A 24628-nucleotide genomic window follows, 5' to 3' on the forward strand; every position below is an offset into this window, starting at 1 on the left:
CTGCCCCTCTGCCCCACTGCCCCACTGCCCCACTGCCCCTCTGCCCCTCTGCCCCTCTATGGGAGCCTGGCCACTGTGTGCATTCAGCTACTGAGGGAATGGGTGTGGATTTCCCTGGAGGGCTCTGTGCAGAAACATTGGGAAGTGTGGTGCAGGGTCTGTGTGTTGGGGGAATGTGACACAGGGTCTGTGTGTCAGTCCTGGGAACTGCCACTTGTTTCTCTTCTCCTCCATTGTCCAGAGAAGACTGGGCAGGTTCGGCTACCATCCAATAGTCCATCCTGGCCACATGTGTGCAAGGAAGTGTATTTGGGAGGGTGTATGGGTGTGAATGTGCATATATAGATTCATCGGTGTGCAAGCATGTCCCCATCTCTGCCTGTGTGTCAGTGTCCAGTCACCTGTGGCCATTAGCCTTTCAAGCACGCACAAGCCCTTGCAGTGCGTGTGGCCATGGTTGTGATTGGATGCCTGTAGAGCATTTACATGTGTGCCCTTGCCTTCCCTACTGTGTGGGGCACGCATGGTACTTTGGTGGCATATGTGTACACATCCATGTGGACATGTTGGTGGCAGCATATGTGAGATTGGGTGGTTTGTGACGTTGAGGGGCGGGGCATGGTCAGTAGCAGATGGGCTTAGACAAAGAAAAATAGTGTGAATGAATGGGACAGAGGATGGGGCCTCAGTCATCCAAACTTGGGGACCAGGCTGAGGCTAAACATGAGATGTAAACTCCTACCCCAGCCTCTTTGCCTGGCCACCTACCTCCTCCTGTTGGGCGCATTCTGTCTTATTGACAAGCACCCCTGGAGAGGTGATTCTCCTTCCTCTATCGGGGACACCCGATAGGACCTGGCTGTGGATCTTGACAGCTTTTCTCCTGTGCCATCTTGCTGAGAGGTGAAGGGACAGATGAGGATGTTCTAACAGAGAAGAGAAAGGTTGGACAGAAGCCACAGGAGTGGGTCTGCATTTGCACACATCCCACTTTAGGGGGTGCCAGCTAGCACACCTGGATCCGCAGAGCGGCACAACGTGTCCTGCTCTCTCAGTGCCCCATCCCATTCCCCAGGCTGGCTGCAGGAGCTGGCACGCAGGCTGGAGACCCCCTACTACCTGGTGAGTCGGAGTCCAGACGGAGGCAACAGCTCTGGCCAGAGTGAAAACTGCAGCAGCAGCAGAGGCAGCGAAGCCAATGGGACCGGGCTGGAGCTGTTGGGTGGCCCGTCCCTACGCAGCGCCTACATCACCTCCCTGTACTTCGCACTCAGCAGTCTCACCAGCGTGGGCTTCGGCAACGTGTCTGCTAACACGGACACTGAGAAGATCTTCTCCATCTGCACCATGCTTATTGGAGGTGAGGCCGCGCCACGGCTTTCCGGGCCCCTCCATGCCCACCTCTCTCCGGGTTCCCACAACTAGAGATCTAGGGTCTGCCTTTGGTGATCCACCAGACCAGGGTGGGGAGAGATGCCCATGCACCCTGCCTGGGAACACGGGGCTGGGCAGGGAGCAGAAGACAGGTCTGCTAGCACCACATCAGGCCTGGAGGTGACCCTTCCTCTTTTTTCTTGGCCAGCTCTGATGCATGCAGTGGTGTTTGGGAATGTGACCGCCATCATCCAGCGCATGTATGCTCGCCGCTTTCTGTACCACAGCCGCACTCGTGACCTGCGAGACTACATCCGCATCCACCGCATCCCCAAACCCCTCAAGCAGCGGATGCTCGAGTACTTCCAAGCCACCTGGGCTGTGAACAATGGCATCGATACCACTGAGGTGTGGTGGCCTCCTAGGCTGCTCCTAGACTTTTACCTCCTCAAAGGGATTGGGAGTGGAGGTGTTGGTGGGTAGGAAATGCAGAAGTAGGGTCTGCCTGGTTCTTTTGCAGAGACAGCACCCATACATGAGACAGAACAGAACCCCCACTGGGTCTGTGGGCTCTGTGCTCACTGATGTCAGAGTCTGAGGCCAGGAGGAGGAAAGGGGCTAGGAGGGGGCTGCAGAGAGCTCTCTTCCCTTGACTGTACCCTCTGCACCTTAATGGTGGGTGGGAGGCTTGGATCTTCTTCTGTTCCCCCTCTTGCTTCTGAGGTTGGAAATGGCGGCCAGGGACTGGCTGGAAGGGACCTCCTCTTCTGCCACCCCACTCCTCTCCTACTGCCTGCTTGCAGCTGCTGCAGAGCCTCCCGGACGAGCTCCGTGCAGACATCGCCATGCACCTGCACAAGGAGGTCCTGCAGCTGCCGCTCTTCGAGGCTGCGAGCCGCGGCTGCCTGCGGGCACTGTCCCTGGCCCTGAGGCCCGCCTTCTGCACACCTGGCGAGTACCTCATTCACCAAGGTGACGCTCTCCAAGCTCTCTACTTTGTGTGCTCGGGTTCCATGGAGGTCCTCAAAGGCGGCACCGTGCTCGCCATTCTAGGTTCGTGTGACGAGAGAAAGGGTGCCTGGGGGCTCCTGTGTCCAGGGAATCCAAGGTCATTCCAAGGAAAAGTCAGAGAGCCACCAAGGGGAGAAACAGACAGGATGGAGTTAGGAACAGCCAGAGTCCTGAATAAAACTCAAAGATAACAAAGTGATAACAAAGCAGCAACACAGGAGGAGGTGGCAGCTTTGAGCCTTTTCCTAGGATGAGGCCAGTGAGGGGGGTCCAGCTTTTGAGAAGAACCAGTGCATGGTGGGATAGAGAAGCCATAGTGGAAAGTACAGAGGACAGTGCTCTAGTAAGGGAGAAAGAGGGCAGGTCTCACAGAGCAGGTCTAAAGCCAGGGTGGGTGACAGCGGAGCTCAGCCTCCACGTGACAGAGTAGCCTCTCTGAGATAAAGAACATACTCTTCCTTTGGCAAAAGGGAGAGGAGTAACACGTCACTTCCTAAACGAGGAGGAGGGACCAGCACAGTAGAGGGGACAGTAGACTCACAGAGGACTGTCTGGCCAGCCCTTCCATTCAGAGATGCTGGAAACTCATAGGATGCATTATAGAAACCATTATTATTCACCCAGCGAAGCTAGGCGTTGGCCGGGATGTGTGGTCTAGCCAGGTGCCTTGGGAGGGTGATGGCCTCAGAGGGGAAGCGTTTGCGGAGGCCAGGTGTGTGCAAGAGCACCAGGAGAGCCTGGGGTGCTCCGCAAACACAGGCCTGCACTGTAAATGCCTGTGAAGGGGCTGCGTGCTCTATGCAGCCATCGGAGGCTCTCAGTGGTAACCCTGGCGGACAAGGGACATAGCCTGGGCAATTCAAGTGGGTTCATGGACTAGGGGGAGGAGAGGTAATGACCAGGCCACAGCCAAGTCCTTGCTGTGGGGACAACTAGAGCCCCACAGCCACAATGAAGAAACGAACATAGAGGTGGTGATGTGCTGCTGGGCACCCCAGCAACTACTGGTGCTCATGCCCTCTCACTTGAGAAGGAGGGCCCTCCAACAGCGCTAGATGAAAGAGATGTCGCCAGGGGACTCGGAGCCCGAGCAAGGTGGCAGACTGTTAAAGCACTTTTTTTTTTCTTCCATCATTCGTAAGTGCAGCTTCTGAGCTTAGATACAACATATACCAGAACTGGGAAAACGGAGTTATGGCCGCATATCATGGCATATGCTTGGAGTCCAAAGCAGGTAGAACAGTGAGGCAAGAGACTTGCTTGAGTGACCGAGGAGTTCTAAGCCAGCCTAGGAGACATAGCAAGGCCATCTGAAAGAGAGGGGAGGGAGAGGGGGGGTCAAGAAGGGAGGAAGCGAGGAAGGCAGGCAGAGGGGCAAGGGCTTGGCATGAAGCTTAGCCGGTGCAGAGCTTGCCCAGCAAGCACAAGACCTTGGATTCAGTCCCCAGCGTTACATTAAACCAGGCAGGGTGGCTCATGCTTGTAATCCCAGCCCTTGAGAGGTGGAGGCAGGCGGATCAGAAGTTCAAGGTCATCCTGGACCACATGTGAACTTGAGGCCGGACCTGGATAAATGAAACCCTGTTTCAAAAAGCAGAAGGAGAACAAAAAATAAATAAGGAAGGGTGAATACAGTGTTATATACAACACAAGTGTGGCCAGTGACCCTTGAGGGGCTGAGGAGAGCTGCTGTGAGGAGACTGGTCAAGGAACGACCGTCCAGCTACTCACTGTTTAGCTCTGCATGCCCGAGTAAGTGCCTGGCTCCGATCCTGCTCGAGAACCGAGTGTTCTGTGTTTGCTATGGAGCCCAACCTGGCTCTGAACTTGCTGTCTCCTATTTTAGCCTCTGAGGGCTGGGAGTACATGTGCCCAGCTGTGACCTGGTTTTCTGCCTTGCTTTCTCATCCCAGCATACCACCTGCCTCCTCAGCTGGGCATTCAGGTGCATCCAGCTGGCTCCTGGGAGGCTGTGTCTGGCCCTGTAGTCAACAGTAGTGATTCTGGCCCCATCCTGTTTGTAAACTGACTCAGCCAAGTGTTCCAAGAGCAAGAGGATGCGACCAGATGAGCTGAACCTGAAAGCCATGTTCTAGGTGGCAGTGGCAGGGCCCAGGGCACTGCTGACTCTGTCCTGAAAGCCATGGTCCAGGTGACAGTGGCAGGGCCCAGAGTGCTGCTGACTCTGTCCTTAGTCTTGTTTCTCCTTTGTGTCTCACTTCTAGGCTGAGGACAGATTTACACCTGTCTTATTCCAGATCACACAAAACGCAGCTCCTTCCTTAGAAAATCCCTTTGTAACCTACATGGCTCTCAGAGGATCCAGGAAACTTCAAAACAGGAACAGAAAATTTAAATGAGGCTCATTCTTACCTTCTGTTTGAGCAAAACTCCACAAACATTTAGAAGCCTCTGTGTTGACCTGTCTTGCTCTTAAAGGCCTCAACCGGCCTTTCTAGTCACACGGCTTGGCCTGATAGGAGCCAAACTGCCTTTGCCCATGCCCAGGTTGTGGATCCCCGCTGGGGTTGAACAAGAGAGAAAAGGGAAAGTGAAGGGTGGCAAAGGTTGGCTCTGTCAGAGAATTTACCGGCATGGACTCACTCGGCCCCCTTCATAGGCAGATTCTATGCCCTATGAATGTGATTCTAGGATACACGCCCCTGTCCTACATCCCTGAGGTTCCGACATCCTTTTTGTTTGTTTTGTGAGACAGGGTTTCCCTGTGTAGCTCTGACTGTCCTGGCACTGGCTCTGTGAACAAGGCTGGTCTTGAACTCACAGAGATCTGCCTGCGTCATTTGATAGTTTATCAGCCAGGTGGTATTCTCAGCTAGCTTTGGAAAACCCTTTATGGTGAGATCAAGGCTCATCCTCCATACCTCAGGGCAATGCCAGCATAGCCATGGCACTGACTTCTTTGCTATACCACACAGAGCACTAAACTGCTGCTACCAAATTCTGGTCCCTGGACAAGCTACACACAAATCACCCGTGGGTCTTTAAGACATTCAGATTGTAATGATCGGTGTTGGGCTGGGGCCTGGAAGTCTGGTTGGTTTAATTTCCCCAGGGGAGTTAACTTAGTAGCTTGTCTGTCTGTAGACACTCCTACTTGGATGCAAAGGTTTCAGCCAGTGTTTTGCCTTTGGAAGTGCATGAAAGCTTGAGTCCCACTGTTTTCTACCCCAAGTGTGTGTAAGACCCAGTGAGGACTAGGAACCACAGCTGGAGCCTCTTATCTACTCAGTCTACAGCCCATCTCCTCATCCCCAGGTGGCTTGCTATAACCCTGTCTCCTCCCCCCAGGGAAGGGTGACCTGATCGGCTGCGAGCTGCCCCAGCGGGAGCAAGTAGTGAAGGCCAATGCTGACGTAAAGGGGCTGACATACTGCGTCCTACAGTGTCTGCAGCTGGCTGGGCTGCATGAGAGCCTCGCACTGTACCCTGAGTTTGCCCCACGCTTTAGCCGTGGCCTCCGAGGGGAGCTCAGCTACAACCTGGGAGCTGGGGGAGTCTCTGCAGAGGTGAGGGTACTGGGCATGTGTGTATGTGGAAGGGCTGGGGTTTCAGGGAACAGATGAACTGAACAAAGTTAGGGGAACAAAGAGGGACCTGTGGGCTTGTGTGAACGTCTACCTGCCTCAGGGCAGGAGTCCGCACTTAGCACTTTCATTTCACTGTTTCTAATTTTTTAAATGTATTTGATGTATATGTGTGTGCTGTGTAAGTTTGTGTGCACCACATGAGTGCAGGCGCCCTCAAGAAGACAGAAGAGGGTATCATATATCTTGGAATTCTAGGAGTCACAACATGGGTATTGGAAGTTGAACCCAGGGTCTCAGCAAGAGCAATTATGTGGTCTAAACCAACTCTGTGATTTAGAAGTCAGTCCGTCAAAAAAAAAAAAAAAAAAAAAAAAAAAAAAAAAAGAAGTCAGTCTGTCCAAGCCAGGGCATGGTGATATATGCCTTAAATCCCAGCACTCAGAAGGCAGAGGCAGGTGAATTTCTGTGACATCAAGGCTAGCCTGTCTATTTAGTGAGTTCTAGGACAGCCAGAGCTACCTGATAAAGAGACACTGTCTAAAAAACAAAAAGTCCAGCTTTGGTTTACCTGACATACTGGCCCGGACCAAAACAAAATCTACTGTGCCAGGAGCCCAGTACACTTGCTGGCAGGTGAGCCCTGAAGAATGTACTGTGTAGACTGCAGGTGGAGGGCTGGTCCAAGACAGGCGTCGGCCACGGAGGGTGCTTCTGAGTGGGGACCTGGTAGAGCCCCTTGACCCTTCGTCACCAATTAGCAGATGCTGGGTGGGGCACTGTGGTTACTTTCCTGTTAATAAAACCTATACCCAGAGGGGTGAGTCTGTCATGGTGGAGACACAGGCAGCAGGTATGGAGGCAGGGGCAGAAAGATGAGGGCTCATGTCCTTTACCACAGGCAGGAAGTGACATGGAAGTAGTTGCCTTAATTGTCTCTCAAAACCCCCCTACCTTCATCCAGCAAAACCACACATCCTAAACCCCACCAAAAGATGCCATCGATTGGAGACCAACTGTCGAGATGCCTGAGACTGGGGGGCATCTCTCATTTGAAGCCCCAGAGAGGTCTTGGCATTGTCACTTGTGCACAGTGACTAGGGCCACGGAGAGGACTGTTGTATCCATCTTTGGGCGGATTTAGTGAGTTCACTGTGGCAACAGTGTAGCGGGTTACTCCCACCGGGCAGTTTCCTCTTCCGGGTGTTTCCTGGGTCTTGGGAAGAGGAGTGGAACTCCGCAGTGGTCATCCATGTTAAACCCTGTCTCCCTCTGTCCCCAGGTGGATACCAGCTCCCTGAGTGGTGACAACACCCTCATGTCCACACTGGAAGAGAAGGACACAGATGGGGAGCAGGGACACACGGTCTCACCAGCCCCAGCAGATGAGCCCTCCAGTCCCTTGCTGTCACCCGGCTGTACCTCCTCCTCCTCAGCCGCCAAACTGCTCTCCCCACGGCGAGCTGTACCCCGCCCGCGGCTGGGTGCCAGAGGGCGGCCAAGTAGGGCAGGGGTTTTGAAGCCTGAGGCCGGACCTTCTGCTCATCCACGGACACTTGATGGGCTGCAGCTGCCCCCCATGCCATGGAATGTACCCCCGGACCTGAGCCCCAGGTGAGCAGACCCTGGACTTCATGGCTGGGTTTGTGTGTGTATGTGTGTGTATTTTGTTGTTGTTGTTGTTGTTTTTTTTGTTTTTTGTTTTTTTGAGACTATGTAACCCAAGTTGATTTCCACTTTGTGATCCCCCTGATTTTGTGTCTCCCGAGTGCTGGCATTACAGATGTGTGCCATATCTGGCATCATGTTATCTCCTCCTCCTCCTCGATTTTATTTTTAATTGGTTGGAAGGTAGGGGTGCACATGAGTGCCAGGTATCCACAGAGGCCAGAAGAGGGCATTGGGTGTCCTGGAACTGGAGGAATGGGTGACTGTGAGCTGTTCTGTGCAAGAACAAAACAGCCTCATAATTCTTGCCTGTAGTTTTATGCTCTACCCGCCTTTGCTCCGGGAAGTGGCTGCACTGCCAGCCCCCTCCCAGCTTTCCTCAAATCCTTGGATAAAAGACACAGACATACAGGTTTTCAATTACAACTTGCCTTCTTGCACAACTGCAGACGTATTTCTCGGGGCCCTATCCTTTCAGCCATCGTGGTCCAAACCTGCCTCCTTCCCTGATTCCTGCGATCCCACTACCTGGTTAGAGGTGGCTCACTTTCATTGTGTTACTCCAGTGTATTCTCCAGCTGAACCACAAGCTCCTAGGAAAAAGGGACTGTATGCTAGCTCCTTAGGATGCCCAGGTTAGCTCTGAACATCTGCAGCCAACATGTGTGGACACTGGAATGTCCCATCGTGACACCACGGTGGCTGCCTAGTGTCTGGTTTGATGTCCTGCCTTGGTTTCTTGGGTCCACAGGGTCGTAGATGGCATTGAGGATGGCTGCAGCTCTGACCAGCACAAGTTCTCTTTCCGAGTGGGTCAGTCTGGCCCAGAATGTAGCAGCAGTCCCTCCCCGGGACCAGGTATTGGATGTGGGGACAGAGAGTGTTGGTGGGCACCCCATTTGCCTCATAGACCTCAAGTGGTGTGGTATCTGAGTCTGGCATTGAGAGGAACTGTGGGGCAGCCTGCTGGTGATGACTGGCCAGCTTTCCAACAGCGTAAGCTCAGCGCTTCCAGTCTATAATATGGGTTGTTGTGCATGTTAAATGAGAATGTTCCTGACACTCTTGGCACATGTCTGCCTTACTGGGAGACAGAGGGCTGGAAGGACTGAGTTGAACCTGGTGCTGGATGAGACAGGCAGCCTGGAAATGGGACATAATCTAGGACAGGACGAGGGACAGATGCAAAGAGGAACTTCCAGCCTGACGGTGGCATTTGCCTGTAACCCCAGCAAAGGAGGTGGGGCCAGACAGAGCTCAGGGCTCGCTGGCCTTGGCTATTCAACAGACTTGAGGTAACATCATGGGTTATGAGACTATCTCATCCTGCCCCACAAAGGGGCAGCTCCTGCAGCGAGGAGAGCAGCAATGCTACTCAGGGCTGCTGGGAGGGGTTCTCATGCTGACAATTTAGGCAAAATTTAGCAACTTGACGGAGGTCAGAAAGGAGCAAGGTGAGCCAGGCCTGGATCCTGTCTGTCTGTCTTTTAGCAGCTCTAGTTGAAAATCCCATCCTTTCCACAGAGAGCGGCCTGCTCACCGTCCCCTTGGGGCCCAGTGAAGCAAGAAACACAGACACACTGGACAAGCTACGGCAGGCGGTGGGTGGACGAGGTGGGAGCAGAGGGGGAAGAGCCGGCCCAGCTGAGGTGGCTGGCCCACTGACCTGGTGACTTCTTACCCCCACACCCAAGGTGATGGAGCTGTCTGAACAGGTGCTGCAGATGCGGGAGGGACTGCAGTCACTTCGCCAGGCTGTGCAGCTCATCCTGGTGCCCCAAGGAGAAGGCCAGTGTCCCCGGGGATCAGGAGAGGAGCCGTGCCCAGCCACTGCCTCTGGGCTCTTACAACCCCTTCGTGTGGACACTGGGGCATCATCCTACTGCCTGGAGCCCCCAGCAGGTTCGGTCTTGAGTGGGACCTGGCCTCACCCCCGTCCAGGGCACCCTCCTCCCCTCATGGCACCCTGGCCCTGGGGCCCCCCAGCATCTCAGAGCTCCCCTTGGCCTCGAGCCACAGCTTTATGGACCTCCACCTCAGACTCGGAGCCCCCTGGCTCTGGAGACCTCTGCTCTGAGCCCAGCACACCAGCCTCACCCCCTCCTCCCGAGGAAGGGGCTAGGACTGGGACCCCAGCACCTGTGAGCCAGGCTGAGGCTACCAGTACTGGAGAGCCCCCTCCGGGGTCAGGGGCCCGAGCCTTGCCCTGGGATCCCCACAGCCTAGAGATGGTGCTCATTGGCTGCCACGGTCCTGGCACGGTCCAGTGGACCCAGGAAGAAGGCACGGGGGTCTGACTGTGCCGGAGATGAGTACCACAAATGCCTGCTACCTGCTGCTCCGCCTAGCCTCACAGGGCTGCCCCAGCCCAGGGCAGGGAGCCTGAGGAAGGAGGAGGGTGAGCTGGAGCCTCAGGCAGGCCCCAGGCTAGGGATCCACCGGTCCTGCTCCACTGACCTGCTTGTCCACCGTCTGCCTGATAGGGGCAGAGGCCTGAGGACGAGGAGGGGCTCTGCCATCCCTTGCATGTGCCCATCTCACTGTCCTCATGTTTTTATATTTAAAAAAAACATAAAAAAATAAAAGAAACTACTTTGGAACTCAGTACTTTTTATTTACAAAAAACAAAAAAAAGGAGGAGTCTAAAGCTGGTCCGCTGGAGACACAGGAGTGACATGGCAATGGGGGGGCCTCTGGCTCTGGGGAGGCGCAGGGGTCCCAGCCTCTCCTGGCTTCCCCATGGTGACCCCACCTTGCCTCAAAGGCTCAGTCAATGGGCCAGCAGTTGGGTCTCCACTACCCACTCTGGGTACAAGGGTTTTCCAGGAGCCTGAGTTCCCAGCTCAAGGGAGCTGGAGTGACAGGGGAAACTGAGGCCAGAGAATGCCCTGGTTTCTGCTACCCGCCTCACTGTGGTGTGATCTTGGCAGCCTCAGCCCGGATGAGGGCAATGAGGTCCTGGTTGATGAGGAAGACGAATCGCAGGCTGGCGATCTGAGCAGGAGAGAAAGAAGGCTGAGTCTATAGAGGAGGGACAGAGCCACGTCCATGGAACAGTCTGTCAGGCACCAGGTGAGACCCCTCCTCCATCCCTGACTCACCTCCACCACAGAGTTGTTGCTAAGGCGCCACTTGGAGCCACATAGCACAGGCCGTCCATCAATATAGATGGGCCGCCGGCCCTCATTGGCAATGAAGAAGTCCCCGTTGTTTTTCAGTTTGATGACGCCTGTAGAGGCATAAAGGAAAAGAAATGACAAGATGGAGACAGAGGAGACAGCCAAGTGTCCCTCTGCTTCCTAGGTATGAAGGGGTGCAGGCACTTGCAGCCCCAAGGGAGAGATCTCAAAGCACCAACTCCTTTGGCCTTCCTCACTCAGTCATAAGGGTTCTCCAGGCACCATGGCCCAGGGCTAGAAAAGCCAGTGAGAGGCTCAGAGGGTATCCCCACCTGTTCCCTCTGGAGTGGCAGCATGGGCATACCTTGCTTTCGGGAGATCTTCCAGGCTGGACCTTCTAGAGACAGGTCCACGTCAATCTGGTTGTCCTTGGTTGCTCTGCCCAGGGTTATCTGGGAAAATGGTGGAGGTGAGGGCCGGGTCAAGGAGTGAGAAAAAGAAGCTCCACACAGGTCCAGGAGACAAGAAATGAAGGACTCGGCAGAGAGAGATGATGGAGAGGGTGCCTAGGGAGGATGAGGACACTGACGGCCTATCTCACCTCACGAGAGCGCATCAGGTACCGCACCATGCGGCCCCTCAACACGGCCAGGGTCTGGTTGTCAAAGTCTGGAGAGCTCATGCCTGAAAGAGGAGCAGGGTCAGCAAAGCAGGAAAGACCTACTACGTAAGGGCTGGGGGCAGGGAAATGGAACGGACCTAGTAAACAGCATACACAGACAGGCCAGGGAGCACTGTGTCCCCTAGACAGGCAAGGGACGGGCACCGTGGAGCACCATGATGCCAGGGAGCACTCTATCCCCTAGCTACCTCACCTGTGATGCTGTCCACTAGCACCTGCCACTTATGCAGTTCCTGTTCCAGCTGCCGGATCTCTCGTTTCTGGCGCCGGTCAGCCACTGTCAGCTCTGAGGTGAAGTGAAATGGTAAGAAGAGACCCTGGTGCCACCAGCACCTTGAACTGGTCCCCTCTGTTCAGTGAGAGCTTCTGTTCCCACCCCGTCCTCATCAGGGCAGACTTACCATGTTCCAGGACTTCATCTCGCATGTCCCTGAGTATCAAAAAGGATTTGTCACTATCAGGCTCCTGCTACCTGGCCCACCACAGCACCCCTGGCTTCTCAGCCAAGGGGCTCAGAAAGTTGTTCAAGCCTTGGCCTATCCCTGGGACTGGGGTGGGAGAACAGGAAGGCAGTGAGCTGAAGTGGCCCCCACAGGAGAGGGTGCGGCAGGGCGGCTAAGCCCAGCAGCCGCAACTGAAGCTGGTGCTGGGCAGCCTGGTGTGCCCAACAAAGTGGAGTCAACCCTCTCCAGGAACTCACTTGAGCTTACTGTCGTCAATCAGGTCCTCTGCATCTGAGAAGTTTAGCACTTGGTCCCCCTTAGGCAGTGGCTGCACTGAATAGACAACAAAGGCATATAAACATGGAGGTCCCTACTCCAGCCCCAGCTGCCCAACAGCCAGGGGAGCCGAGCAGCCAGGGTGAAGAACACAGCCCTGCTGGAGCCAGAGCCACAGAAGGATCACAGTCCCAAGCAGGTGACACTCTGACTTGACATCGCATCCTGCAACTTAACTTGGAACAGAGGCGGTTCAAGACAAGGAAACTACAGCTGACCTACATGGGCGGCTCACTTGTCAAGTCTCAAGCTAAACAGGGGAGGGCTGCTCAGCTCCCTTGTATGTGTGAGGAAAGTAACCGAGGCGATTCCACACTGACCCAGTCAGGGCACAGCCAGGACCAAACTGCTCCCCAGCCTTCTGGCCGACGGCGAGGGAGCACAGTCTGAGCTGCGTCTACTCCAGTCTATGGAGAATGACCTCCTTACGGGCCATGCAATTAGCTTTATTGTTTTTAAAGGACGGAACGGAGCAGGATAATCAACATTAGAGCCCATCAAGTATGCTGTTTCATCCAAGTTTTCAACTGTTTCTGGCCAGAATGGAAGAGGCTGGGGCACCCAGAATATCAGAGCTTGTAGTGCTTGGCCAGCGGTGCCCCCACTGAATAGCTGCTCTGCAGGGCTGCCAGCAGCTGCAGCTGAGGGTGGGGTGAGGTATGCACAGGCGGCACAGCTCTACCCTGTGAGACTGTGAGGAGAGAGGAATAGGCTGTCCACTGCCACCAAGCCACCTTCCACCAGGTCTGCTTGAAATTCAAGACTCTAAATGTGCGACTAACCTGCTAGCTAAGCCAGCAAAACCGCCTGATCCTGGGGACACCCAGCTCTAAGCATCCAATGAGAAACTGAAACTCTTGGGGGAGACACACACACACACATGTATACGTATATGTATATATAAGGCTTTCAGTGAATAGAATAATTTCCAAAATCATGACAAAAGAAGCAGGATCTGGAGGCGTACACCTAACGCTCCAGTTCCTGGAGACGGAGGCAGGGGGTCAGCCTGGGCTGTAGAAAACTAAGACTCAAAGACAAACAAAACAAAACAAAACCAAAAAAAACCCCAAAATAACAACAACAAAAAAAGGGAACAAGCTGGCTCTAAAAATAAATGCTGCCCACCAAATGTCCTGTGAGGATTAAGTGATGGGTAAGACAGCAAGCCCCCGGAGCACTAACAGCACTGGACACACTTCCTGCAATCCTGCTGAGGCCATCTTTCTGAACCTGAGGTGCAGGCGCATGCCAGGACAAGGAAGGGCAGAGCAGCAGGAAGAGCTATGGCAGGGTGGCGCACACTGCAGCAGGCAGTGGATCCTGGCAAGAAGAGTGGGCCTGAACCCTACAAACCAGGAGATGGGTCAGCAACCCCCCTGCAGGCCTCCTACAGTCCAACCGGTGGCTTTCCTAGCTTGGTGGTGAGAGGGTGGCAGAAGGCATTCCAGCCCTTAGGGAAGGGGATGTGTGGGGCTTAAATAGGAAGCCCTGCTGGGGAGTTTAGGGGTAAACCACCTGACCACACACATTCCCTGGTCTAGGAGCAAGGCGATGGAAGGAGGATGCGGGATAGAAAGCCAGGGTGAGAACCGTGGAGAGGAGTGACTAGAGATGACACGCCCAGTTTGCTTCAGTTTTCACGCTACCCATATATAATATACTAACGTACTGTTCATGTGATGGCCAAATATGTCAAGAAACAAAACAAAACACAAAAACCAAAACAAGAAGAAGTAGTACTGCTACTTGGACTTCTGGCTCAGGACAACAGGCAAGCTGGTTCCCCTTTCCACCCTGCCAGCCCTATAGGGAAGCAGGTTTTGTTGCTGCTGTGGCAGATGGAGGTGAAGAGGCCCAGGGCTGCTGAGCTCTCTATTACAGGAACCGGCAGGCAGCTGTACCCACAGCACTTTACGTACCCGTTGCTCCCGACGCAGCTCCTAGGGCGTTCGTTACCTGTCTGATCCTCGAGTAGGTAATACTGTTTCATGAGCTGCCAGTGGGCCTGCAGAGCCTTGGCAGTACGAGCCAGGTAGAAGGCATCAGGGTGTCTATGCAGCAAGTCCTGGAAGGTTTCCAAGGTGGGCTGGCTGGTCTAGAGATCAGAAATACTCTCATCATGCCTGGGTTTTCTCATTCCTACCCCATCCCTGTCCCCAGGTCCTCCTAAGGAACTGGACAAAGCAACAGTCACCAGGGGGCCAGGCATGGTTTCTCTCAAGACCCATCACAAAGGCCCCTGCCTGTGTGTGCATCTGCATGTGTGTGTGCAGACCACAGATGGGGCAGACAGGACTCCCTACACTGGTGGTCTCCCATCGGTCCAGCTTGTACCCTGCCCACTTACTGATCCTACTTTGCTCAGGAGCTGCTCCTCAGCCTTGCTGAACAAGGCCTTGCTCTGAATGGCTGCAATGGCTTCTGGGTGTAACTGCCTCATGGCCTGGCAAGCCAGCCTGCACATGGGAAGAAAAAAGGAAGGGCACAACTGAAAAGAAGTCAAGTAATCTGGGGATCCTACTCCCCGAAAACCTGTAATCCTTCGGAATGTGGAGATTCTGAGCCTAGAGGTCTGTGGTAGAAATAACCTGAGGCCTAATCTAGCCCCAGGCCGTGGTCCATTGAGGAGCTCGGGAACTGGGAACTACACTCTGACACCAGCCTGCGGCTGCTCAAGGTTCAAAGCCAGTCTGTCTACAGAGTAAGCTCTACATTGCCAGCTACACAGAGAGACCCCAGCTCAAAACAAGCACACAAGAGGCCGCTTCCGGGAAACCCTGGGATCAGCCGCAACTCTCTTTCCAGCACTTCCCTACTAACCACTGCCCACTGCCTCCTTTTTTGAAGCCGAGGCCAAGCCATTTTCTGGTCTCTGGAGACTAGGCTACAGCTTGAGCAGGTGGCGGGCTGTGGAGGAGCACAAGATGGGTGTTCAGACTCAAACCAAGTTTTGAGGACACTGAATTAAGTAATTGAGGAGGAGTATGGTATGTATGTGCATAAGCTTATTTCAAACTCTGCTAAAACCAGAAGGCTTTTATTTCAGTGTCTGTCTGTCTCTCTGTCTTGCTTGTTTTAGAGACTTAGTTTCTCTGTGTAGTCCTGGCTCTCCTAGAAATCACTCTGTAGAGCAGGCTAGCCTTCAACTCAGACAGCCAACTGCCTCTGCCTCCTGAGTCCTGGGAGGTCAGCTCCTTCTTTGTATAAGGACCTGTGGGAAGCCAGTGTGGACAAGTTCAGAGGTAACCCAAGGCACATACTGAGGCTCCTGGCACTTGTAGGCATTTATTTCCTATGCCAGGACACTTCTGACCTCCACCTGGGACCAGAAGTTAAGAAAAGGAGACACTCCACTATGCCCAGCAGGTCCCCCGGGTTACCCCAGAGTCTACAAGGCCCTATGACTCTGCCTCCCAATACCCTTCTTTGGCCCTGGTTGAATCTGGCCCTCCTATACCTAGTTCCAAATTTGGGGGGCCCCCAGCCCTCCCCTCTACTGAAGCCAGCCCACTTACTTGGAGATGACAGGGTCGTAGAGCAGGGCGTACCAGCGCTCCTGAACTTCCCGAAGGGTGAAGCGGCAGCTGAACTTCACACCCAGGTGGACAGATGTCAGGTCATTAGTCTGCAAGACCCCAGACTGGTTTGCTCCAGCCCCAGCACTGGGAAGAATCTCCCCTTGGAAGCCATGGGGTCCTGCTAAGCTAGTGTGTAGGGGAGGAGGGAGCCCAGGCCCAGGGTGGGTACCTGCAGCACGGCATTGATGAGGAGGAGGTGGGTACCTGCAGCACGGCATTGATGAGGAGGAGGTCATCTGCAGGCTTCCAGCGGCCCAGGTCCTTGGTCACCTGAAGTGGCTGTTTGCTTTTCTTCACGCGCTTGGTAAGCCCAGGGGTTGGGGCAGGGCTGGGTGGTACAGGGGTACTGGGAGCCTTGGATACCTGGGTGCAGGACAGGACCACAGTGAACTCAGAGCTGGTATCGCTTCAGACCTACTGCTTCACAGACTGTGACAGCTGCAGCTCCGACACCACCAGGGAGCCAAGCTGAGAGCCGAGCTTTCTAATACCCACCCCCACCAAAGTACTTGTGTATCATTCTTGACCAGATGGGGTCTTCTCTCTGCTTGTGGTACCCTCAACCTCAGAATGGAGGGTGGGTGGGGAGTATACCAGGAAACTACTCTTGCTGCTGCACTGTCTGGAGCCAGAGCAATGCCACCTGGGGTTATTTTTACACCCTGCAATGCTGGGAACAAGCTGTCTGCTCCCAGAATAGATATGAGCTCCCTGCCTCCCACACTGAATGCGATACAGGATGCACTGGCAAGCGAGGGATGCAGCAAGGAAGGGAGCAGGGAGAGACAGGAGGGAGGGGTCTAGAGTGGGGGCTGGGGCAGCGCAGTCCTCCAACAGGCCTCACCCAGCTGCCCAGTACCTTACCTTCTTCTTCTCACTAGAGGAGGGCTCGCTCCCTGAACAGCGGCCCGACTCCACACCACCGGCCCCCTTCACCCGGGTAGAGGATTTGGCCAGGCTGCTCTCTACCAGCTCATCATCGAACTTCTTCCTTTTGATGAACCTGTGGAGGGTCCTGCACTGTTAACTACGGCACCGCACCCAGCTCCCACACAACAGGCTCCCCTTGACAACTAACTGTCTTCACTGTCCAGCAGGGCCTGGCTCAGTGCACATGGAAAAGTCAAGCTCTAGTTCTCCGAGGTGACAGGCAACTTCTCAACAAGCAACTAAAACCCTCGCTCCCCTGTCCTCGGTGCCTTTCAGATGGACCAGTAGGGAAAGGAAAAGAAATGCTCAGGCTCTGCTTGGACCCAAGGCAGGCTTAGAAGGCCATTTCAAACAATGGCTAAGACAGGCGTGCCCAATCCCACAAGCCTTCCCCTTCCCAGGCACTCTGAGCCCAGACTACCTGGAGGAGCTCCTCCGTTTTGGGATAGTACCCAGGGCCTGGGAGGAGGCTCGCTTCTGCCCTGCCAGTGACTCCTCATCCTCTGAGCGGCTGGCAGTGCCTGACGCCATCAGGGATGAATCTAGCAGCCCCTGAGAATCTAGAAAAGAGAAAGGGTGACTTCAGGACTCCGAGTGCCCTCTGTGCATGGACCCTTGTTTCAGCCCCTCAGCTCAGGACTCCGAATGCCCTCTGTGCATAGATCCTTCTTTCAGCCCCTCAGCTCAGGACTCTGAGTGCCCTCTGTCCATGGACCCTTGTTTCAGCCCCTCAGCTCAGGACTCCGAGTGCCCTCTGTGCATGAACCCTTGTTTCAGCCCCTCAGCTCTTGCCCGGCCTCCCTGAGGCTCAAGGTCTCTGAGGCAGGCATTCCTTGGCTACCCAGATCCCATCTGGGCTCAGACTTGGCCCAGACCCTCTCCACGATGGGCAGTTCTCCCGGTGCCACGGGTCATGTGGTGCAGCACCAGGTGCTCAGGTCAGACTGATGAGGCCGACACACTGGGCTCTGAGCATAACTGCTCCCTCTGCCATCAAAGTGCAGCTTGCCAAAGAGCAGGAGCTCCACAGCAAGTCAGTCAATTGTGGCTCTGCCAAGAGGTACATGGGTGATGCTGGCCCAAGGGAGGGTGGCAATGCCTGGCCAGGCCCGAGAGACCCTCGTGCAAGGCACAGGGTAGAATCATCAGCTGCTTGGCGCCGGAGAGCTTGGGGATCTGGCTTCATACTACCTTTGTCCATCCTCTCACAGTGCCAAAGCCTCCGGCTCCAAACCACAGGGCTAGGAGGAAGGGTCCCACGGGCTCATCCAAGGGTTCTGACCAAGCGAGCTTGGATGCTGAGAAGAGAGTCTGGAAAGGAGAGGTAAAGCTCCCTCAGGCTCAGGTTTCCAACAGGCCAAACCTACTTACCAATTCCTTCTACTCGCTCCTGCACCCTGTCTAAGGTGGGGAGGGCGTTCGAAGTAGGAAGAAGCAAAAAGTGCTACTCTCCATTGCACCTACCAATCAGTAACTGTCGCCTGGCCGGACAGCTCCTGCCTTTAACCCCAGCATGTGGAGGCAGAGGCAGGTGGATTTCTGTGGACTTTAAGGCCAGCCTTGTTTACAGAGCAAGCCAGGGCTATAAAGTGAGTCCCTGCTCCAAACAATAAAAACAAAACAACAACAAAAAATATAAGTAGCTACGTGGGAGTCATCGAGTGTACGGTAAGAGATGTGGAAAAAGACATATTAGGCTCAGAGAGCTCTCTTGATTTTACCAGTGAGTCATAAAGTAAGCATTTGTTGTGTTACATACAAAGGGTCAAGGAGCTGGGCGGTGGTGGCGTACGACTTTGATCCTAGCACTTGGGAGGCAGAGGCAGGTGGATCTCTAAGTTCGAGGCCCCCTGGTCTACAGAGTGAGTTCTAGGACTGCCAGGGCTACACAGAGAAACCCTGTGTCGAAAAAACAAAACAAAACAAAACAAAACAAAAGAGAAAGGGTCAAGGAATTCTTGGTTCATTTCCCCCACGCCCCCCCTTCGGCTGCATACTCAAATCGGCAGCACCAACCTGTCTCCCAGGCCACAGCTGGGGAAGGCAGACAGACAGAATCCCAGGCCACAGCCGGGGAAGGCAGACAGACAGAATTCCAGTGTCTCGCTACCTTTTTGCTTTCCCTCCCTTTTTTTTCAGTTTTTACTTAAGTGGGTGAATCCTTCTGACGATTAAACAGTGGTTTGGGAACTGTGTGAATGCCCACCACTTTGGCAGCCCCGCTTCTAACCCACGGAAAACCCAGGTCCTGGGTTTCCAGGAGGGCTGTGAGCAGGGCCCGCCCCTCCTGACTCTTAGAGCAAAGTTCTGGCTCTGCCGGACAGGACGCTCACGCCCAGCTCCGTAGGTTTCGGCTGGGACACGCGGGTACCAAAGAAGAGGTGAAGGTACCCAGTCCCACGAGCAACTAAGGCAGTGTCTGCCCTCCTCCCGCCAGAGCACACCCGAGTGAGGGATCAATCAGTCCAGGTCTGCTTAGGGACTCAGGGGAGGAGTGGGAACTTAGCCAGCTCTTCAACTCAGACTACTGCACCGACCTCGCGGTCTGGCTCGGAGGCCCCTCAGGCCGGTAGTAAGCGAACCAGGACCAACTCCTCCTAGACAATTCTCAGCCCACCTCAAGCATGCCACCTTTGCGCATGCGTAACGCCGCAGGCCAGCTTCTCGCCCGATTGGGTTTACGCATGCGCAGATTTTTCGGGGCGATACCGGGGCGGGGCCCCAAATCTTGTTGGGGGGGGTTGTGCCCCGCGGCACACCGGGAAACTCCACTTCACCCCCAGGTCTACTCTGAACACTAGGAGACGAACCGCGGGGTCTCACCATTCCTAGGCTGCCAGCTCCAACAATTTCTCCGCGGCGACGGCAGGAGCCGCAGGGCCAAAGCCGGCTTCCGTGAGACACATCTACTTCCGGGTTGCGAACGAAGGGTTGGGACGATCCTTTCCGGTTCGTCCTGGACGCGTACGTGAAAGGGGCGTGGCTGTGCGCCCTAGTGGAAACCATCTTGCGGGGAGCCGGAAGTGCAACTTTCCCGGTTGGCAAGAGCGCTTAGGGAGGCCCTAGGCAGAAGTTAATTTTAGGAACCGCGGAGGTTTCCCGGTTGGAAAAAGCAGCGGGAGGGCGGGGCTTGTGGGGACGCTGGGAGGGGCGGGGCCGCCGTACGAATTTGAGTTTCGTAATTGGCCCTAAGCTTGCGGGGTCTCCCAGGACCAGATCTTGTGTTGTTTTATCTGCCGGTGTGTTTAGAGCCGGTATTCTGTCAGGCCCTTTGCGAAGCACCCGACTGGGAGGAAATGTGGGAGAGCTTGCTCTAACTGGGGGGATGTGGCGTACAGTACGATCCCGAAGAGTGATGTCTAAGGAGGAGATGCTCTGGAGGGTGGCCGCGTTCCTAAGGAAACACTCGGTTACGTCCGATGGACTCCATCTAGACTGCTGGGGGCAGTCGTGGGTAGCCAGGAAACCAACCGAATCCTTTTCAAAGGACCGTGTTCCTTGAGGGAACTGTTTTGAAAGAAAGAACTAGTTCCCAGAGAACTGGATACGTCCGGATTCTGGGGCTGTGAGAGATGCCTGGGAAAGCGAGGGAGACCGGACTCGGGCAGTTGTTTGTCTCTCACGTCTTCTTTGAGGGGCACAGAAGTGTAGCAGCTCTGGCCGGGGCAGCTCCCTGGAAGAGCGTTTGCCTAGCGTGCCTGACATCCTGAATTTAAGTGTCAAATGGACGACTTGCCCATCCTGACCCTGACAGTTTCAAGTCTTCACTTAATATACTGTTACTAATTTACTTAACGAGTTTGTGTGTATTTGCTTTAGGCCTCCCAAAACAAAGTTTTCTGGAACACAGTGTGCTTGTTAGATTTTTGTCAACTTGACACTAGCTCGAATCTTCAAGCTCAGTTGAGAAAGTGCTTCCATCCGACCAAGTCCGGGGTGCATTTTCTTGATTGGGTAGATTGGGAGGGCTAAGCCTACTGTGGGCGGAACTACCTACCCCTGGGCAGGTGGTCCCGTTTTTGTAAATGAAAGCAGGGTAAGCAAGCTGTGGAGAGCTTGTCATACTTGGCTTCTGCTCCAGCACCTGCCTTGAGGTTCCTGCCCCAACTTTTCCTCGGTAATAGTGACTTGAAAATTGTGAGATGAGTCGGGCGTTGGTGGCGCACGCCTTTAATCCCAGCACTTGGGAGACAGAGGCAGGCAGATTTCTGAGTTCAAGGCCAGCCTTGATTACAGAGTGAGTTCCAGGACAGCCAAGGCTATACAGAGAAATTCTGTCTCGAAAAAAACAACCCCCCCCCAAAAAAACAAACTGAAAGAAGGAAAGGAAGAAAGAAAGGCAGAAAGGAAGGAAGAAAGAAGTTGTGAAATGAAATAGACCCTTTCCTTCCCAAGTCGCCTTTAGTTAGCGTGTTTTGATCACAGCAATTAAAAGCAAACTAGGACACAGTCTGGTAGGTTGTGCTAAATATAGTGTGGTTTAGTATCTGTACTAGATGAGAGCTAATTGGGTGCTCTTCTCTAAAGAGGTGATTTTTTTTTTAAAGTGGGAATGAAATACTTGGTGTGTGCCAGGTAAGCTCTGTGCCGCCAAACCGTATCAGCAGCCTTGACAAGGGACCAGTTCAGTTTGGTGCAGAGCTGGATTAGTATGTTCAGTGTTCATTAAATGTTCTTCTCCCAGCAAAGGCAGCTTAAGGGAGAAAGGGGTTATTTTAGCTCACAGGGGGCTTCGAGGGGTACAAACATCATGGCTGGAAAGGCATGTGGCAGGAGTGTGGGGTGATTGCTCACGCTGTGCCCAGAACTTGGAAGTGCAGAGCGATGAAGTATTGATGCTCTGCCTGCTTTCTCCTTCCTGTTCAATCTGTAGCCCTAACCCAAGGTCGCTTGAAATGAGGGTGGGTCTTCCCATCTCAGTTAAACCTCTAGAAACAGCTTCACAGATGGAGTTTTGTCTTGTAGGTAATTCTAAATGAGGTTAAACCGACAAGATCACAACCCCCCACACACACACACCCAAGCATACCACTTTTACTTGGGTGGTATCCACCAGCTGATTATGCCACCGGAGCGCTATCAAATTCGTCATTGTTCTTTCTTGGTTTGTTTGGTCCTGGTTTTTGAGGCAGAATTCCTCTATGCAGTTTTGGCTGTCCTGTAACTTGTTATGTAGGCCCTGAACTCACAGATCTGTCTCCCTCTGCCTCCCAAATGTAAGGCTTAATGGCATGTGCCACCACACCCAGCTATTAGTCTTTAGAGACAGGGTCTCTGAAGTCCAGGCTGGTCTCCAGCTCAAGGTATCAAAAGATTGACCTTGAACTTCTCATCCTCCTGCCTCCACTTCCCCAGTGCTAGGATTATATCCATGTGCCATTATCCCTGCTCTTGTGTGGTGCTAGGTATCAAACCCATGGTTTTGTGCATGACTGTATAAACACTCAACCAACTGAGATATATCCCCAACCCTGAAACATCACTTTAAAATCCTAGCATTCCCTAAAGTCTCATGTTAATTTGTTAGACTGTGTGTGAGATTTATTACTGAACATGATGCGGTGGGGTGTGGGCAGCAGAGTAGATACAGTCTGCCACTTTCCCTGGGGACTATAATTGGGGACATATGTGCCCCATAGCCATCAGGGATGAACTGGCTCTCAGTTAACATGTTTTTCAATTCATCTGTAAGGAAAAATTAAAGCTTTAAACCTGTGCTGACTAGGAAGAAAAGTTATGGGCCTAAGAATCCATCACAAACTGGCCACATAGGCCTGGGAAAGAGCAAACAAGTTGTTAGATATCATAAGAGCTGGCAGGTCAAGAAGACATAAAACTATAAACATAGAGGAAAACATGTCTAGGCAAACGAGGACACGTCCAAGGCCCAGGCCTGCAAAGACGAGCCTGGCAGACACTAAGTAATGGACCATCTGGTCCTCTCAGATATGGTTTAAGGTCAGATGCTCTGTTGACTCAGATTAACACCAACCTTAGGAATTTTCTACTCTGTTCTGCACGTAATAGTTAATATTTGAACTAGCCAATCATGTATGACCACACTGATCCCTTTGTTCCCTCAGACCTTTTCCCTATAAAAACCTCTAACTTTCAAGCCTTGTGGTCGGCTCCACTATCTCCTGCGTGAGATAGGTGTGGTGCCGAACCAGGGCGTCCTGAAATTAAAATATACCTCTTGTAATTAGATCAAGATGTGGTCTCTCGTGATTCCTTGGGTGTACGTCCTCCCGAGATTTGAGTGGGGGTCTCCCCCAGGGGTCTTTCACATCCATATTAAACTTGGTAAAGCCCCACTTCTTTGAGGCATGAATCTTGTAGAGGCCAGAGAACTTGAACTTACCTCTACAAAAGGCCTTAACCATGTTCCTCATTGTGAAATTTTTTTTCTTTCTTTATTTTTCCAAGACAAGATGTGTAGCCCTGGCTGTCCTGGAACTCACTCTGTAGATCAGGCTGGCCTCAGACTCAGAAATCCGCCTGCCTCTGCTTCCCAAGTGCTGGGATTAAAGGCATGTGCCCCCACTGCCCAGCTTCCTCGTTGTAAAACGATGCAGATGAGCATGATGACCAGGCCTAAGTGGATCCTGGCCACTGTGTCCTGGAGCTTCCCAAACGCACCATGCATACTTGTCTGAAGCCTGGACTGGGGAGATTATTAAGACAGAAATAGTCCCTAGAAAATTGCCTCCAAGCTCCCTTAGGGAAACCCACACAGGTAGCAGGTTAAACATGCTGCCACACAGGCTGCTGTTTGTAGCCGTTACATACAGGCCTCAGTGAAGAACGGAAGAATGGGCGGCCAGCTCAGCTGCAGTAGTCATGTTTGTTTCTTTTGTTTCTTTTGTTTGTTTGTTTTTGGAAACAAGTTCTCTCCATATCCCTGGTTGTTCTAGAACTCACTTGGTAGACAAGGCTGGCATTGAAGAGTTCCAGGGTTAATGGCGGTGCCACAGGCCTGCCTTCATGTTCATTTCTTAATGCAAAAGACAGTCATTTCTTAAAAGATCCCCAAGTCTTAACACTTTCAAAATTATTCAAAAATATGAATGCAGAGTCTTTTCTGAGACTCTCAATCTCTTAATTGTGAGTCTCTACAAAATAAAATAAAAGTCACTTACATATACAATGGCACAGAGTAAATACTTCCATTCCAAAATAGAGTGCTGAGCGTGTAGGGAAGATCAGGCCAATGGCTGGAGAGGTGACTCAGTCTGTAAAGTGTGCTGCAAAAATCCAGGCCAAAGCAAGACTGAAACCCAGGAGGCCAACAGTCCATGTGTGCAGTCTGAATTCATGATGGAATCGTCTGGGTTCTAACACCCTTAGCAGCGTTGGCCCCTGCTTTGCCACCAGCAGCACCTGCAGCTTTTCTCTTGAGTCAGCTCCCTTCTCTGCCTGCAGCTTTCCTCAGCAGATGCCCTACAGCCCTAGAACCTACAATATCCACTGCAGTTCACATCATCAGGCAGTGGATTCCCAGGACATTCATCTAGGGAAATTGACCCCGCTCTACCTTACCTGGCCTTGAAGACTCCCTGGAGCCCTGCCATACACTTCCGTGGTGCCATGCTCTCACATTATGTGTGCCTATAGAACTAACACCATGTAGGTACCACCATGTTCCACTGTGGCTTCAAGATGTAGTCTATCCATCCCCCTTCTATTACAGTTGCAGTGCCTTCTGTACATACTAGTGGCCCAATCCGGAACACCTGGGAAAACAGTATCTGGTTAGGTTCTGTTTTCAAACAGTAAACATTTTCAGTGGCATTCTCAATTTAGATCCTCAAGTTTGAATTTTCACAGATTGTCTCAGTGGACAGGGTGTTGCCTGAAGGACACCTTTCCTATGGCCCAGCTCCCTCTACAGCTGGGTAAGACTAGTGAGCAGTAACCATGAAAACAGCCCAAATACTGT

At 53.2% G+C, this 24628-nt stretch overlaps 2 protein-coding genes and 1 non-coding gene across 7 annotated transcripts in view; 1 reads left to right on the top strand and 2 right to left on the bottom strand.

Moving 5' to 3' along the window:
* Positions 1-10202, top strand: part of Kcnh3 (potassium voltage-gated channel subfamily H member 3) — a 17017-nt gene extending 6815 nt beyond the window's left edge. For all 3 annotated transcript variants that reach the window (XM_031355203.1, XM_031355202.1, XM_031355204.1), the window contains 8 exons: positions 1076-1360; positions 1583-1782; positions 2178-2427; positions 5695-5912; positions 7213-7544; positions 8350-8456; positions 9123-9199; positions 9293-10202. In XM_031355203.1, coding sequence (XP_031211063.1) covers positions 1076-1360; positions 1583-1782; positions 2178-2427; positions 5695-5912; positions 7213-7544; positions 8350-8456; positions 9123-9199; positions 9293-9895 — 2072 coding nt within the window. In that variant the 3' untranslated portion in view covers positions 9896-10202. The remainder of the gene's footprint in view (positions 1-1075; positions 1361-1582; positions 1783-2177; positions 2428-5694; positions 5913-7212; positions 7545-8349; positions 8457-9122; positions 9200-9292) is intronic.
* On the bottom strand, positions 10189-19624 carry Mcrs1 (microspherule protein 1). Of its 3 annotated transcripts, none has more exons than XM_031355205.1 (15): positions 19513-19624; positions 17881-18000; positions 17111-17249; positions 16624-16762; positions 15964-16122; positions 15697-15806; positions 14529-14637; positions 14138-14276; positions 12100-12175; positions 11801-11829; positions 11593-11685; positions 11319-11401; positions 11082-11169; positions 10700-10827; positions 10189-10592 (listed from the first exon to the last, which is right to left on the bottom strand). In XM_031355205.1, exons 2-15 carry the CDS (start codon positions 17888-17890, stop codon positions 10506-10508), a joined length of 1389 nt encoding a protein of 462 aa, XP_031211065.1. In that variant the 5' UTR covers positions 17891-18000; positions 19513-19624; the 3' UTR covers positions 10189-10505. The 3 variants fall into 3 exon arrangements, with proteins under 3 accessions (XP_031211065.1, XP_031211066.1, XP_031211067.1); XM_031355206.1 differs by lacking the exon at positions 19513-19624 and adding an exon at positions 19227-19352; XM_031355207.1 differs by lacking the exons at positions 15964-16122; positions 16624-16762; positions 17111-17249; positions 17881-18000; positions 19513-19624 and adding an exon at positions 15929-15956 and having other exon boundaries at positions 10196-10592.
* A 3765-nt stretch (positions 19625-23389) lies between these two features.
* On the bottom strand, positions 23390-23524 carry LOC116083155. Its single transcript, XR_004115613.1, has one exon. It is a non-coding gene; the product is annotated as a small nucleolar RNA SNORA70 (small nucleolar RNA).
* Positions 23525-24628: the final 1104 nt, after the last annotated feature.

The sequence above is a fragment of the Mastomys coucha genome, unplaced genomic scaffold (genome assembly GCF_008632895.1).
Source record: "Mastomys coucha isolate ucsf_1 unplaced genomic scaffold, UCSF_Mcou_1 pScaffold11, whole genome shotgun sequence".
Lineage (NCBI taxonomy): Eukaryota > Metazoa > Chordata > Mammalia > Rodentia > Muridae > Mastomys > Mastomys coucha.